Source organism: Epinephelus fuscoguttatus, linkage group LG21 (assembly GCF_011397635.1).
Source record: "Epinephelus fuscoguttatus linkage group LG21, E.fuscoguttatus.final_Chr_v1".
NCBI lineage: Eukaryota > Metazoa > Chordata > Actinopteri > Perciformes > Serranidae > Epinephelus > Epinephelus fuscoguttatus.
Genome location: NC_064772.1, coordinates 9582777 through 9595818, shown reverse-complemented (window position 1 = coordinate 9595818; position 13042 = coordinate 9582777). Strand labels below are relative to the sequence as shown.

At 39.5% G+C, this 13042-nt stretch overlaps 1 protein-coding gene across 1 annotated transcript in view; it reads right to left on the bottom strand.

Annotated features, from left to right (window-relative positions):
* Positions 1 to 13042, bottom strand: part of drosha (drosha ribonuclease III) — a 161637-nt gene that overhangs the window by 37234 nt on the left and 111361 nt on the right. Inside the window, exon 25 of the mRNA XM_049564597.1 lies at positions 10020 to 10177. Coding sequence (XP_049420554.1) covers positions 10020 to 10177 — 158 coding nt within the window. The remainder of the gene's footprint in view (positions 1 to 10019; positions 10178 to 13042) is intronic.

Genomic DNA, 13042 nt, shown 5'->3' with positions numbered 1-13042 from the left:
AGAAGCAGGGCTGGGTGATATGGCCTATAAATAATATCGCAATATTTTAAGGCTATATTGCATTACACAATATATACATGTTAATGAGGAAAAATAGGGAGTGCTGCACTGGGTTAAGGCACTATGTGGTTGGTTGTAAAAAAGATCAGGTGCTCTTCGAGGATGGGGCAAATAGTCACATAAGGATAAAATACAATGACTGGCTCACTCAGTGTAAAAGTCCAGTAAGAAATATTTATAAAGGATTTTTAACTACAGTCAGAGTGCCTAAGATACATTTTTAAACTGCCTGACTGTACCATGGACCATGGTCGTTGTTTATTATCCTGATATACATACATACTGATACTTTGAAATCTCCTCTAAACTCTTGTGGACTGCAAAAAAAAACTAAACTACCAAATGAAAAAACTGTTATAATAAAGTTAAATTAAGTATTGTTACAATAAAATGAAATAAAATACTGTCATAATAAAACTAAATAAAGTACTATTACAATTAAGTTAAAGTACTATTAAAATAAAGCTAAATAAAGCACCGTCATAATAAAGTTAACTTAAGCACTGTTACAATAAAGTAAAATAAAGCACTGTTAGAGTAAAGTTAAATTAAGTATTTTACAAAAAAGTTAAATAAAGTACAGTTACAATATAATTAAATAAGGCACTGACTTAATAAAGTTAAATAATGAATTCAGCCACTCTACTCCCCAATTCTGGAATTCACTCCCCCATGACCTCCAAAATATTGATTCACTCCCACACTTTAAATCCAGGCTGAGAACTCACCTGTTCAGGCATTCCTACTCTCTTTGAGTGGGTAAGCCTGAACAGATGTTCTGTTTATGTTTGTTTTGTTTGCATTTTAAACTGATATTTGTTTGTTTGTTTGTTGTTAAATGTTTAATTATCTTGTACTTTGTATTTTATTGTATTTTACTCTGTATTTTACTCTGTAAGGCGACCTTGAGTGTCATGAAAGGCGCCCAGAAATAAAATGTATTATTATCATTATTATTATTATTATTAAATAAAGTACTATTACAATAAAGTTAAAATATTGTTACAATAAAGCTTTTAAATAAAGCATTGTTACAATAAAGCTAAAATAAAGCTAAATAAAATACTGTTAAAATAAAGCTAAATAGGATACTGTTAAAATGAATTTGAAATGAAAAGTGTTCTAATAATGAAGTTAAATCAAGTATCTTTAAATAAAATAAATTAAAGCGGAACCACTGTTGCTTTTATTCTGCTAGTGTTGGTGATATAGTCATTTTATACATCCTACATGGAGCAAGCCGAGATACATCAAGTATAGTCAATATGTTACTGAAATCCCTACTGAGAGGCTCAAACCAGAGAATGTTCCCATGAATAAAAAAATGACTTCAGTCAATCAATTATTAAAAGTGTTATTAATTAACTTTGATTAACTTATTGGTTTATTGTCTGAGCTCTAATCAATCTGAAGTCTCTAAGAACCACAGTGAACCCCCACCACCTTATTCACTAATAGAGCACTGCTTGCCTCCATAATCACTTCTCTCGCCCACACTGCTGTATAAGAGGGCAGAAGAGGAGGGAAAAATGAATACATTCTCGTCACTTAAACTACAATGGCAGCACTTTTGGAAGTGTGCAAAAACTTTCTTCAAACTGACGTCCAAGTACATACCTCTGATCTACGACAGCGCCCAATTATTTTTCTAACAGATTCATTTATGGATTATTTTTCCCATTCATTGTTTAGTTTAAGACATGTCCAGAAACAGTGCAAAAGGCTCATCAGAATTTTCCAGCATATGGTAATGTCTGAATTACTTGTTTTATATGTTCAACTGTTTAAACCCATAAATACTATTTAAATGACAAGCATTATGGTTGATTCATAGTTTGTCAGTCATTTAGCTCTAGTCAAGTGTAGTTTTATATGATGCGAAGGGTTGGCTGGTTGCCCAAACCCCCTTTGAACAAACAAATTAAAAAAAAAAAAAGTATTTTGATAGATACCAAAGATAAAAGATAGCAATGTCGTTATTGCGGGGACATAGGATAAATAAGAACTTGAAAGGCTACTTTTTATTTCACTCTGTCTTTAAGATCCAGAACTGAGCTTCATTAGGAGGGAAGGGACAGCGCCTGACGCACACTCCCACATTAAAAATAATCACAGAGCGTCTTAATGAAAAGGCTCTGCCACAACACATGAGAGTGTGAAGAAGCGGAGGTTGGGATGAGGGGGGAGGTGGTAATAGAGGAGGGAAATAAAGGCCGTTGGGAGGCTGACAGAACTCCCTGTTCATCCTTCACTTCAGTACTGTACATGTGAACGCGTGTGTCAACAGGTTTGCTGCGGATTTTCTCAAGACCCATACCATGCATACTGTGTGTGAGCTGGGAGAAGGGTACAGGAAGAAGCAGATTGAGAAGGTGGAGCATGAGCTAATTTCATGTCCAATCGGAGGCGGAGAGAGGATGGGAATAGTGGAGCAACAGTGAGAGAGGAATGGAAAATAGAGAAGCGATGGAGGGAAAAGGGAGAGACAGAGCGGGTCAAAGAGGAATGCGTTGCTGTGTGAAGTGGCGCAAAGAGCCATCCCTTATTCACTTCAACAGCAGAGGCACAATGCTCTAGTAAGGTGGGGGAAATTGAAGTAAAGTGTGAAGCCGAGGTCTTTATTTGCCTTTGACTTTGATCTAAAATACCTTTAACAGCCCCTCTGAGGAGGCAGCGACAGGCTGCCCACTCCAAAAGAGCGGGGCGCTCTATCTTTTAAGGCCATTTTTCCTCTCAGTTCTTTGGGAAATAATGTTCTTGTTTCATATGTGCATGCTTTTGTAAGGTTCAAATTTGGAATCTGTACTTTCTGCAGAAGTGGTAGTGTGGGGGGCAAGCAACATCCAGTGTAATTCTGGGTAAAGGCAATAAAGAGAAACTCTGTTGTATGATATGAGAATAAATTTAGCTACATCAAAAGATCTTATAGTGGCTAAGCTTAAACTTAAAGCCACTGAGTGCATAGAGAGGCTACTTACTAAAGCCCTGTTTCCACCAAACACTTTTGGTATGGTACCTTTGGAACCAAAAGTAACCCTTCAGACATGGTACCTAGACCCTAGCGTTTCCACCCCAAACAGTACCTTTAAATGTAGGCGGTGCTGTTGTCACTCACTGCTCCATCCAGCACTCACTGTATTTCCTCATTACCTGTGACACAGAGGGAGGTCTGCACCTCATTTATTGTCCACAGAATGAGGTTGCACGCCCACATTTTCAGAACAAAATAAAGCAGGCTGCAGTGAGATTCTCTCTGCATGGGATATTTACAAATAGCTGGTTTGTGTGTCTAGTCCTTCTAAGGCAAGCTCAGGGGTTTAGTGTTGCCGGTGCCCACAGGAACAATGCTCTCCAGCGCTTCATTTCCCCCTCCAAGTGAGGATTAGAATTTATAAAGTTCACAACCCAGTCGAAATTAATATATATAAAATCTTGAAGATCCACTTGTTACTTGTATGTCGATAAAAACTAAAGTACTGGTCAAAGTTGTCACAGTGATTTAAGGTGTGTTGATTGATTCACAACGTCAACTCAGACATGGAGTAACATAAGTTGACATTTCACCTTAAAGGTCACCAGCAGTTGGCCCGGTGAATGAAGTTATTTTTCACTCTGACTCCAGCTGCTGCAAGAGGCAGCAAAACATCCTTTCATTTTATAGTTACAGTTTACTGATAAAAATCTCTACAGTATGAACAGTGGTTACATAAGCCTTAAAGCCAGCCACAACTCAGCCCTTAGCAGAGTGACCGTCCGCTATTGACCAATCAACGGACTGCAGTGTTTACTAATCCACCTTTTAGTACCAGATGTGTGTGCTAGATACCCCAACAGAAGGGGACCAAAAATGGGGATGGTATGGAATGGTTCCATTGGTACCATCCACAAGTTTTCACAGTGGAAACGGTCAAAAAGCGTACCAAACTGAACTGTACCGTGCTGTTTGATGGAAGCGGGGCTTAACTGACATGCTTGCCTGACCTAATCAACCGCTGCTCATCAGATGAAAACAAAGAGTCTATGTCGTCTTCTCCTTTGATGCATAATTCAATTATCACCTCTGGGGTCTTCAATGAAAAACTTGCAAACATCCATGAGTCTGTGTCCATAAACAATTCAAAGGTACAAATTTACAACATGACATTAAGCGGCGTACACCTGACTTGACATGACCCAGCAATGCGGTCAAAAAACTATTTGTGCCCCCGCATCTAGCAACACCTGTCCCTCAATGAATGGTTCCTACCTATACTGACAGACACCCATGACAATACAGTGATGTCTTCAGGTCAAATTAGCATCCCACATATACATTTTACACTGGGGATGGCTCCTATACACCACCCCCTACTTGTCATGTACCAAGTATAATAATTTAACAATTCCCATATTTAGGAGCCATAATCACAATGACACTATCATTAATATAGTTTACCACATTTAAGTCAAATGTCATTGACACATTGCTGTAAATGATCTGCTACTTTGCACACTCATGTACCAAGCAAAGTTTAGTCACTGGAATCTCAATGATGCCACTGAAGTCCATTCCTGTCATGGGCAGCCTCCAGGAGTCTTCCGAGTGGCCATGATCCTTGAGAGGCAGATGGATCCATTACAACCACAATAACTCCAGACGTAAGGTTTCTCCTTCTTTGGTTCCATTTTTGCCTTTGCTGCAGCAAAGGCAGGTATTCCCTTACCCATCGTGTTCAAAACAGATCAGGGATGTACTGAACTTGTCTCCGTCGCCATTTTATATGAATCCATCAATTAATCCAGTCATCGCATAAGAAATACTTTTGCCTTATCAAAAGCAATAGTAAATATGCAAAAGAGAAAATAAAAATACATCTAATCTCTTTCCCTCTTAGAAAAATCAACATTTTTATTGCTTAAATTGCAACAACAATTAGGCTCCAACTGCTCGTGACACCACCTGATATTTGGATATTTGGGGTATTTATGCATGGCTCTGAGGGGAGTACTGTAGGTGTGTGACTATCACAACAATAACATGAATGAAGCTCCAGCTTTCACAATTTGACTGCAGCATTTTATATTCTGTGTTTATGTCCCTCAGTTAACTCAGTGTTGCTCAAGAAAATAACCTCAGTAAATAAAATGCTGCAGCCAGTTAGTGAGAGTTGAACCAGCCACCAAATTGATGGACGTTGTTCAAAGGGAAACACAACTGATTTTCAAACAGCTTGGAGTCACGGCAGTGAGGGCATCTGTGCAAATAAACGGTGTTCTGCTTCCTTCCGTGCTGCCTGGAGCTCCCCGTTCATCTGCCAGCGGTCCCTGGGTTTCCCGTCATACTGCGGACCTTTGCTGGTGGATGAGCGGCGAGCTGCAGACGCTCGCAGCCTGGAAGGAGGCGAACATCAGTGTTACCTTGTGTCGGGTCCACACTGTGGACTGAATGCTTTCTGCTGAGGTCCTACTGACGTCGTGCTATTGTGGTAAGGTAGTTTGGTTTCACAACAGATACTCAATGATTCAAACTTTGGACAATTTCTGTCGTTTCCTGTCCTGTCTCTTCTCCGTGGCCCTCGCTATTTTCTCTCTCTTCCATCATTTTGCAATTAGCACTATTAAATTCCATCCTGTATTTTGAGCATGGACATATGAAAAACAAAGTGCGCTGCAGCAAAAGAAGCACCAAGTGTGCATCTTGCCCGCCCACTCATGGTGTGCTCAGGACAACTTGGAAAAACAAGCTCTGACTTGTTAAAATGAACTCAACAGCTGCCCAACTCGATTTACAATATGGAAAAGTGCGGGGGACATAGGGGACAGATAGGGCAGCTGCGAGGGGCATGTATCCTGCATACCCCGCATCCACCATGCCCCTGCCTTTGTGAACCACTCAAGTTGCACCTACAGTTTACATCTATGTCTGTGAAAACTTGGACGCTTCACACACATCTTCCCCCCCAACAGCTCAGAAGATCTATACAATAGCACAGTTTTGAGGTGGACACCCAAGAGAAGTGTCACCAATTCAGTATCTGACCAAATGGCTCCCCATCTGTTCCTGAGTCATAGCGTATCGACTAGAACATTTTTTTTTTTTTCTCAGAACATTATGATGTCACAGTAAAACTGACCTTTGACCTTCTGGATATAAAATATCACCACTGCATCATCCTATATCCTAGCCATTTGTGTAAAATTTTGTCATAGTTGACATATGAATTTATGAGTTGTGGCCAAAAACTGGTTTTGTGAGGTCACTGACCCTGACCTTTGACCACCAAATTTTAAGCAGTTCATTTTGAGTCTAAGTGGACATTTGTGCCAAATTGAGGAAAGTCCCACAAGGCCTTCTTGAGATATAGCATTAAAGAGGATGACACGGATGCAAGGTAACAGTGACCTTTAACCTTCACCCACAAAATTCTAATCAGTTCATCAGTGAGTCAGAGTGAAGGTTTGTAAAAATAAAAAAATAAAAAAACTCCCTCAAAGTGTTCTTCAGGTACTGCGTTCATAACAAAGAAACATACAAAGTCACAGTGCCCTTGAACTTTGACCTATCATCAGAAAAATTTAATTAGTTCATTATTGTGTCCATGTGGACATGGACAGTTGTGCCAAATTTTAAAAAAATCCTGGCCACAGCTATCACCAGCACGACAGCTATCGCCTATTGGACGACATTAAAGCTCCCCAAAAGCGAAGCCAAAACATCTTGATTGCCCCTGGTGGCTGGCTGCAATACATGTCACAAACCCCACCTCCTCCATGTTAACAGATGGGACATGAGTCAAACTAAAAGAGCACCAGAAAACTACTGGAATTACCTAATCCAGTGGCAAGTCATCATCATCATTACATATTATTTTTCACGTGAAATTGGATGCTAGACGACAGTGATATAGATAATTTGCAATGTTCTGAGAATAAAAAAGCAACAATTCTGTGCTATAATTTGTTATAGAAAAAACAAAGCTGAAAAAAAAAAACAAAACAAAAAACTGAAAAAGCCAGAAACTCTGCATTTGATGATTTACTTAAACTTTTAATTGAGTATAGCCTCAATCTATTTCATAAAATGTAATTTCATGTGTAAATGTGACCAGTGACTTCTCTCAAACATGCACAGAGAGATGTACTTTATTCACTTGAACTTGAAGAGAGAGATGGATCCCTTTTCACTAACAGTGAAATTCTTGCAACACCCAGCTCTTCCGCTGTGAGAGGAGATAGGAAGCCCAACGCCTTGGGGCCACAGCTCTGCTGTCTGATAGTAGCCTCCGGTCTCCACTGCCTCTAAACAGGGTCAACTCCCTTCTTTGCTTCTTGTGCTGTCTTCTTCTAGGTCACTTTGTCCTCTATTTCTGCATAAAGTGATAGGCTGAAGGCCAGCCTGGGTCCTGTCTTCTCATCTGCTGCCCACCTTATTGTCTGACCTCTCTTTCCGTTATCTGACCTCGTTGTTCTCTCCATCACGACAGCATGACCTACTTTGGTATAACCTTTAGTCCTTATGGTCAGACGCTGCTCAGTTTCAGCTTTCAAATGAGTCTGCTCTATTTAGGTCAGCCTGCCTTCGGCCACTAAACGAGCCAATGAACATAAATTATTCTGAAAAATATATCAATTATTTCCTTTTGCTCCAGGAAAAGTAACAATACAATTCTGAGAAATAAAAAATGCATTAGGTTAAATTTCCACCTTAAATATAGTGAACGAAAGGCACTGGATGCTATGCCACCAAGATAGAAAATATCATTGGTATCAACCTTGAGTTGGAAAGTCCTCAAAGTAAAGCTCAGCGGGAGACAAACCTCTGGACCTCTAATCGACTTCACTGACCATGAGTGGGTAGAGGTTTGACATTTAAGTGATGGATTAGAACATACACAGCAGTGTACTGTATGTGTGTATACATCATATACACACACACGTCCACGTACACACTCACTCTCAAACACACACACACACACACACAGCAATGTCCTTGTGGCAAACCTAACCAAGCAATTATAGAGTGCAGCCTGCCAATAAGATATCAGAGGTGTGCTGCCAAGGCTAATTTGCTTTAGCTGTCAAACTCACTATTGTGTTGTTTTGTGAAGCTCAGAAGTGAGTTAAGCTTCCTTTGCAAATAACACTCTCAAACCCAGCATCAGAAACACCTCAGATTGGAGTGAACAGTCTCATTAGTGAAAATGTTTCCTTATGAAAATAGCAATCTGTTCAAACTTGTGTTCTATCAATGAATGAGGAAGGTTACACAGTAGCTACACAACGGTGGCATGTTTGTTACAACAGGCAGGGTTGTCCAATCAATTTCAAGTGTGTAGAACTGTAGAGGTTTGTAACTTTACTGGCTATTGAATAAATGTCATAGTGGAAGATGAGAGGAAAAAAAACATTTCAAATGTCAGGGCTAAATCACCATAGCATCTCTTTGAAACTTTGCAATTAACAAAGAAAGTCAACCAAAAAAACAAAACAAATACAGGTATACTATAGTATTGTATGTATGATACATGAAGTCAGATTAAATCTGAATAAAAACTAATTTAAAGGAATACCTCATTCCCTAAATTACTCACCTTGTGTTATGTTGAATTTGTGAAGAAAAGGTTTTTCTTGTATGCCTCAATGATGAACGAAGAATCCAAAAACAGAAAAACTTCTTGAAAGATTGAAGTCATAGGGGCCTGCGTTTAACAACAGCATAACAATATCAAAACATCTGTTTATAAACTCTCACACTACTCGTGCAGTAACAGTATCTCTCTTTAAAGCCAGACTCCATTGACAAAAACAATAATTTGACCTTGCTGAGCATGGTAGCTGCAGGTCTACAAATGCCAAAATCTGGTTGTTTGTATTATTGTGTGACTTTTGTGTTTTAAAGGGTTTGTTTGGATTTAGCAAAGTCACACAATAATACAAACTAACTAATCAAGGCAGTGTCAGACCAGCAGCTCCTGTGTTCAGTGAGGTAAAGTTACTCATCTTTCAATGGAGTCTGGCTCTGAAATGAGCGCAGATTAAATTTTACTTTCCGTTCAGTTCCCTGTTAGAAGGGGCAGTCTGTTGGGAAGTACTGAGCATGTGACTGAATACATGAGACTTAGATTATATTGCACAAGTTGTGTGAGAGTTGGTAAACTGAGGTTTTTGATATAGTGTTGCTCTTTTAAATACTGCCCCCACGACTTAAATTCATCAAGAATTTCCTCTGTTTTTGGATTCTTCGTTCACGGTGAGAAAAAGTTGTTTTAATGAAGTCAGCATAACACAGGGTGAGAACATGATATACAAATGGTTATTAAGGGGGTTTGGACATTACTTTAACTGAGAATCCAGGAATTCACAAGTGGATTGAAGCATGACAATGACAGAGAAAAATCTGTCAAATAAGAGATGTGGCTGCAATGAATGAAAAAGAGAAATTTTAAACCCTCTACCCTTGAATACCTAGTGAATCAAAACCCCATTTCCCATGAGGCACTGAGTTATGGCCTCACAGAAATAGGCAGACTACACATACGGGGACTTTGGAGTCCCCCTGGGCCTCTGAAACCCCTAGATTAGGGACTGGGCCAAAAACCAGTGAAAGAAGCTATCTCTCCCTATGGCTCTTTGAACTAGAAATTCAAGGCTTCACTTTTTATACAGGCAGTCTTAGTGACTGCAAGAAAATGTATAACCTGCAGGGGGTAAACATAATGATGATGTGGGAGGAGGAGGCTGCCACATTCACAACAGATAAAACAATTTAAAATGCTCGACGTATGATAAAACTCCCAGCATCTCAGATCATATTATATATTATAATGCACCATGCCTCATCACCTCTGAAGGGAACAACAGACAAAGTCTGGCTAGTTCTGCAGCCTCCTTGCAAATTACATCTGGCCAACTAGCGCCTCACTTTGCATTTTAATTGGTTGTAACTCCATTATCAACAAACAAACACTGACCGTACTTACAGGGTGAGGTGGTTGAAGCCCACAGTCCTCAAGGTGAAGGCTCTGGCCAAGAGACGCACATGTGTGAACAAAACTCCGATAGAGTCCTCGAAGCTGGTGAGTTTCTGGAGGACAGGAGAAGTCTCAATCAGCTGCCTGTCCGTCTGAGGCTCCTGGACCTGAACAAAAAAATGCACAAAGGTAGTTTTGTCACAAAAACGGGGGTCTTGTTGTTTCCGAGCACAGGAATTTTACTTGGCATAGTCAGTATTTAGTTAAAATATTCAGAAAGTATTCTTTTTTGACACCAATGTAACAGTGCTGTACCAAGGTCTATTTCACTGTTTGGGCTAGGGTCCTTAGTTCCAATGTATGTTACAGCATAAAATTATATTTTCAACAATAGTGTTCTTCCCATTTTCTTCATGTTCAAGAACTTGACTGGCCTGCACAGAGCCGGACCTCAACCACATCCAACATCTTTGGGATGAACTCAAACGCCAACTGCCAGCCAGACCTTATCATCCTACATCAGCGTTGTACCTTACTAATGCTCTTGTGTCTGAACCATAGACTGTATATAAAGATGGACAAGGCATCTTCACTTAATCCCACTGTACAAAAATGAAGCCAAAATATCATGGATTTCTTGCGCTGGTTGAGAAAGCAGTAAACATCATTTGGAGCCAGAGTCTCAGCAGCAACCCTTGTTGTACGCACTTCCTGCCCATACATCCGTCCAACTAATAGCAAGCTGCGCCACTTATTGTAACCACACAGATTAGCTCACATATCTGTCAATCATGACATTAAACCCCCCCTTTTAAAGCATCAAATAACTTACCAGAATAACTAATCAGAAAAATGAATACTTGATCATACAGCAACGTGATAAGACCTACATAAAATGACAGAAGCCATCTTTGGGAAATAACCTATACTGCAGCCAGCCACCAGGGGGTGATTGAGATGTTTCTGCTTCACTTTACGGGAGCTGTCATGTCGTCCATCTTTATATACAGTCAGTGGTCTGAATGGGAGCAAATCCCTGCAGCCAGGTTCCATTAATGGCTTTTATTTTGGGATGATATGTTCCAATTACCACATATGGGTGTAATATTCTGAAGTCCACATATTTTTGGACATGCCGTGTGATTTACTGGTCTAGATTTTAGACAGTTTACCACACAAGTAAACTCAGAATTGATGAAAGATTATGAAGGGAGGTGTACAAACTTTTATTAACACAGAGGAGAGATGAGTAAATGGTCATAATGTGCATTGTTCACAAGATGACTATTTGCTTTATTTGCGATAGTATGTCTACTTGGAACAACAAGTGAATAAATATGAACTAAAATCCGTTTCACATCAAGCAATGATTTTCATTTGAAAAATATGCACAGAAATCGCCCCATGGGGCGAATAATACTCAGACGGACCTTGATTCCAGCTGATTTCCAACTGCAGGAAATGCCCAGTGAAATGTCTTGTTCCAACTGATGTCGTACCTCGAGGTCATAGCTAGCTTGATACCAAAATGGAGGAACTTCTTAAAAGTTTGGTTTCTCAACAACTAATATAGTGCAACAAACACCATGATGACCACCTCAACAACCAAATAAAGGACAATATATGTCTAGAGATCATCCAGCAGCTGGGATACCATAAAAAAAAAAGAAAAAAGTAATGTAGCTGATACGCACTTGCTAACATTGAATGTTGGTCACGGAACGTGGCTAGCCAAAACAGCTAGCATTAGCATCAAATTTGGGGTTGTATTAGTTCACGTATTGTGTTGTTTACTTTAGCCCCTCAGACATGTCTAAATCTGGATAGGTAAGAAACTGCTTTAAGTCTGTAATATAGCACTGCAGTCTCTATATAACATATTTACAGAATGTATGTTTTTGTTTATGTTATATTTTTGCAATTGTGTTACTTGTATAAATCTAAGACAGCCAAACCAAAGGGAGAAGACAGAGCAAATGTGTCTAGAAACAACCTGCATGACCACTTCAAGGATCCTTAAACCAGACACACAAAAACCCTACTTGCTCAATGAAGTCGCTTCGCATAAGAGTGTCAAATAAAATCCTTAAATGAAATGAACCTCTGCAGTATGTGCTGCTTGAGGGCCTGTTTAGAGTGTGTGTTATTACTCTGCCTCAAAACAAACTCTGATGATCTGCAGCAGATGGAATCTCTTAGTCATTAAGTTTTAAGTCAAACAGCTCGCTTTTCTCTCTCTTTTTAAATCTGGTGATTCAAACGGTCAATTAATATCTCTGGTGACTCAGTCGTACAGGAAGTCTTGTTTGGTCTAAAGCAGGCTGTATCAGAGACTCCCGGCCTTGTGAATTTGATAAGTCTTGAAAGAATAGTTTTTGGTTGTGGAAATTGCTGTGGATTATGTCTTTAACATTAGCTTCAGGGCTTGGTGAGTTTGGCGGTAGATGGGTTCAGTAAAAACATGCTGCTTGCTTTAACTACAGTATTTGCTCATGTCTGTGCTCATTAGAAAAAGAAACGATATGCTATGAAAATATGTGCATGCATGTTTGTTGAATCAAGAGATATCCTTATGGGTGCATTAATTAGACTGCTAGAAACATCTAATTGGTCTCTGCGTGGTACAACTGTAAGCTTGACCAAGACATCTTTTACAAAGAAAACAGAAACATCAAGCCACATAATTTCATGTGGACATTCAAAGGGAATTAAAGTACATTAAATTGACTCTGTAAGTGTGCTCCATTTAGCTGTACATAAAGTGCCCCAAAAATAAGAATAAAGAAAGCTACACTGAAGGCTCTCCAGGGGAAGACGGCCACTTTCGTCATTTTCCAGCATCTTCTTTGTCTGTGTTTTCATGAAGAAATGACGAGTAAACAGCTTTCTCACAGTCTCCCATGTCAAGCCACTGCACAGAGCAGAGATGTAGCTTTAAACTCAGTATTTTAATTGGAGTGCTGCCGGTAATGTCATGGTTCCATCTTCCAGTATGTCCTAAGAAACATTTCATTTCTGCCTTTTTTCCCTCT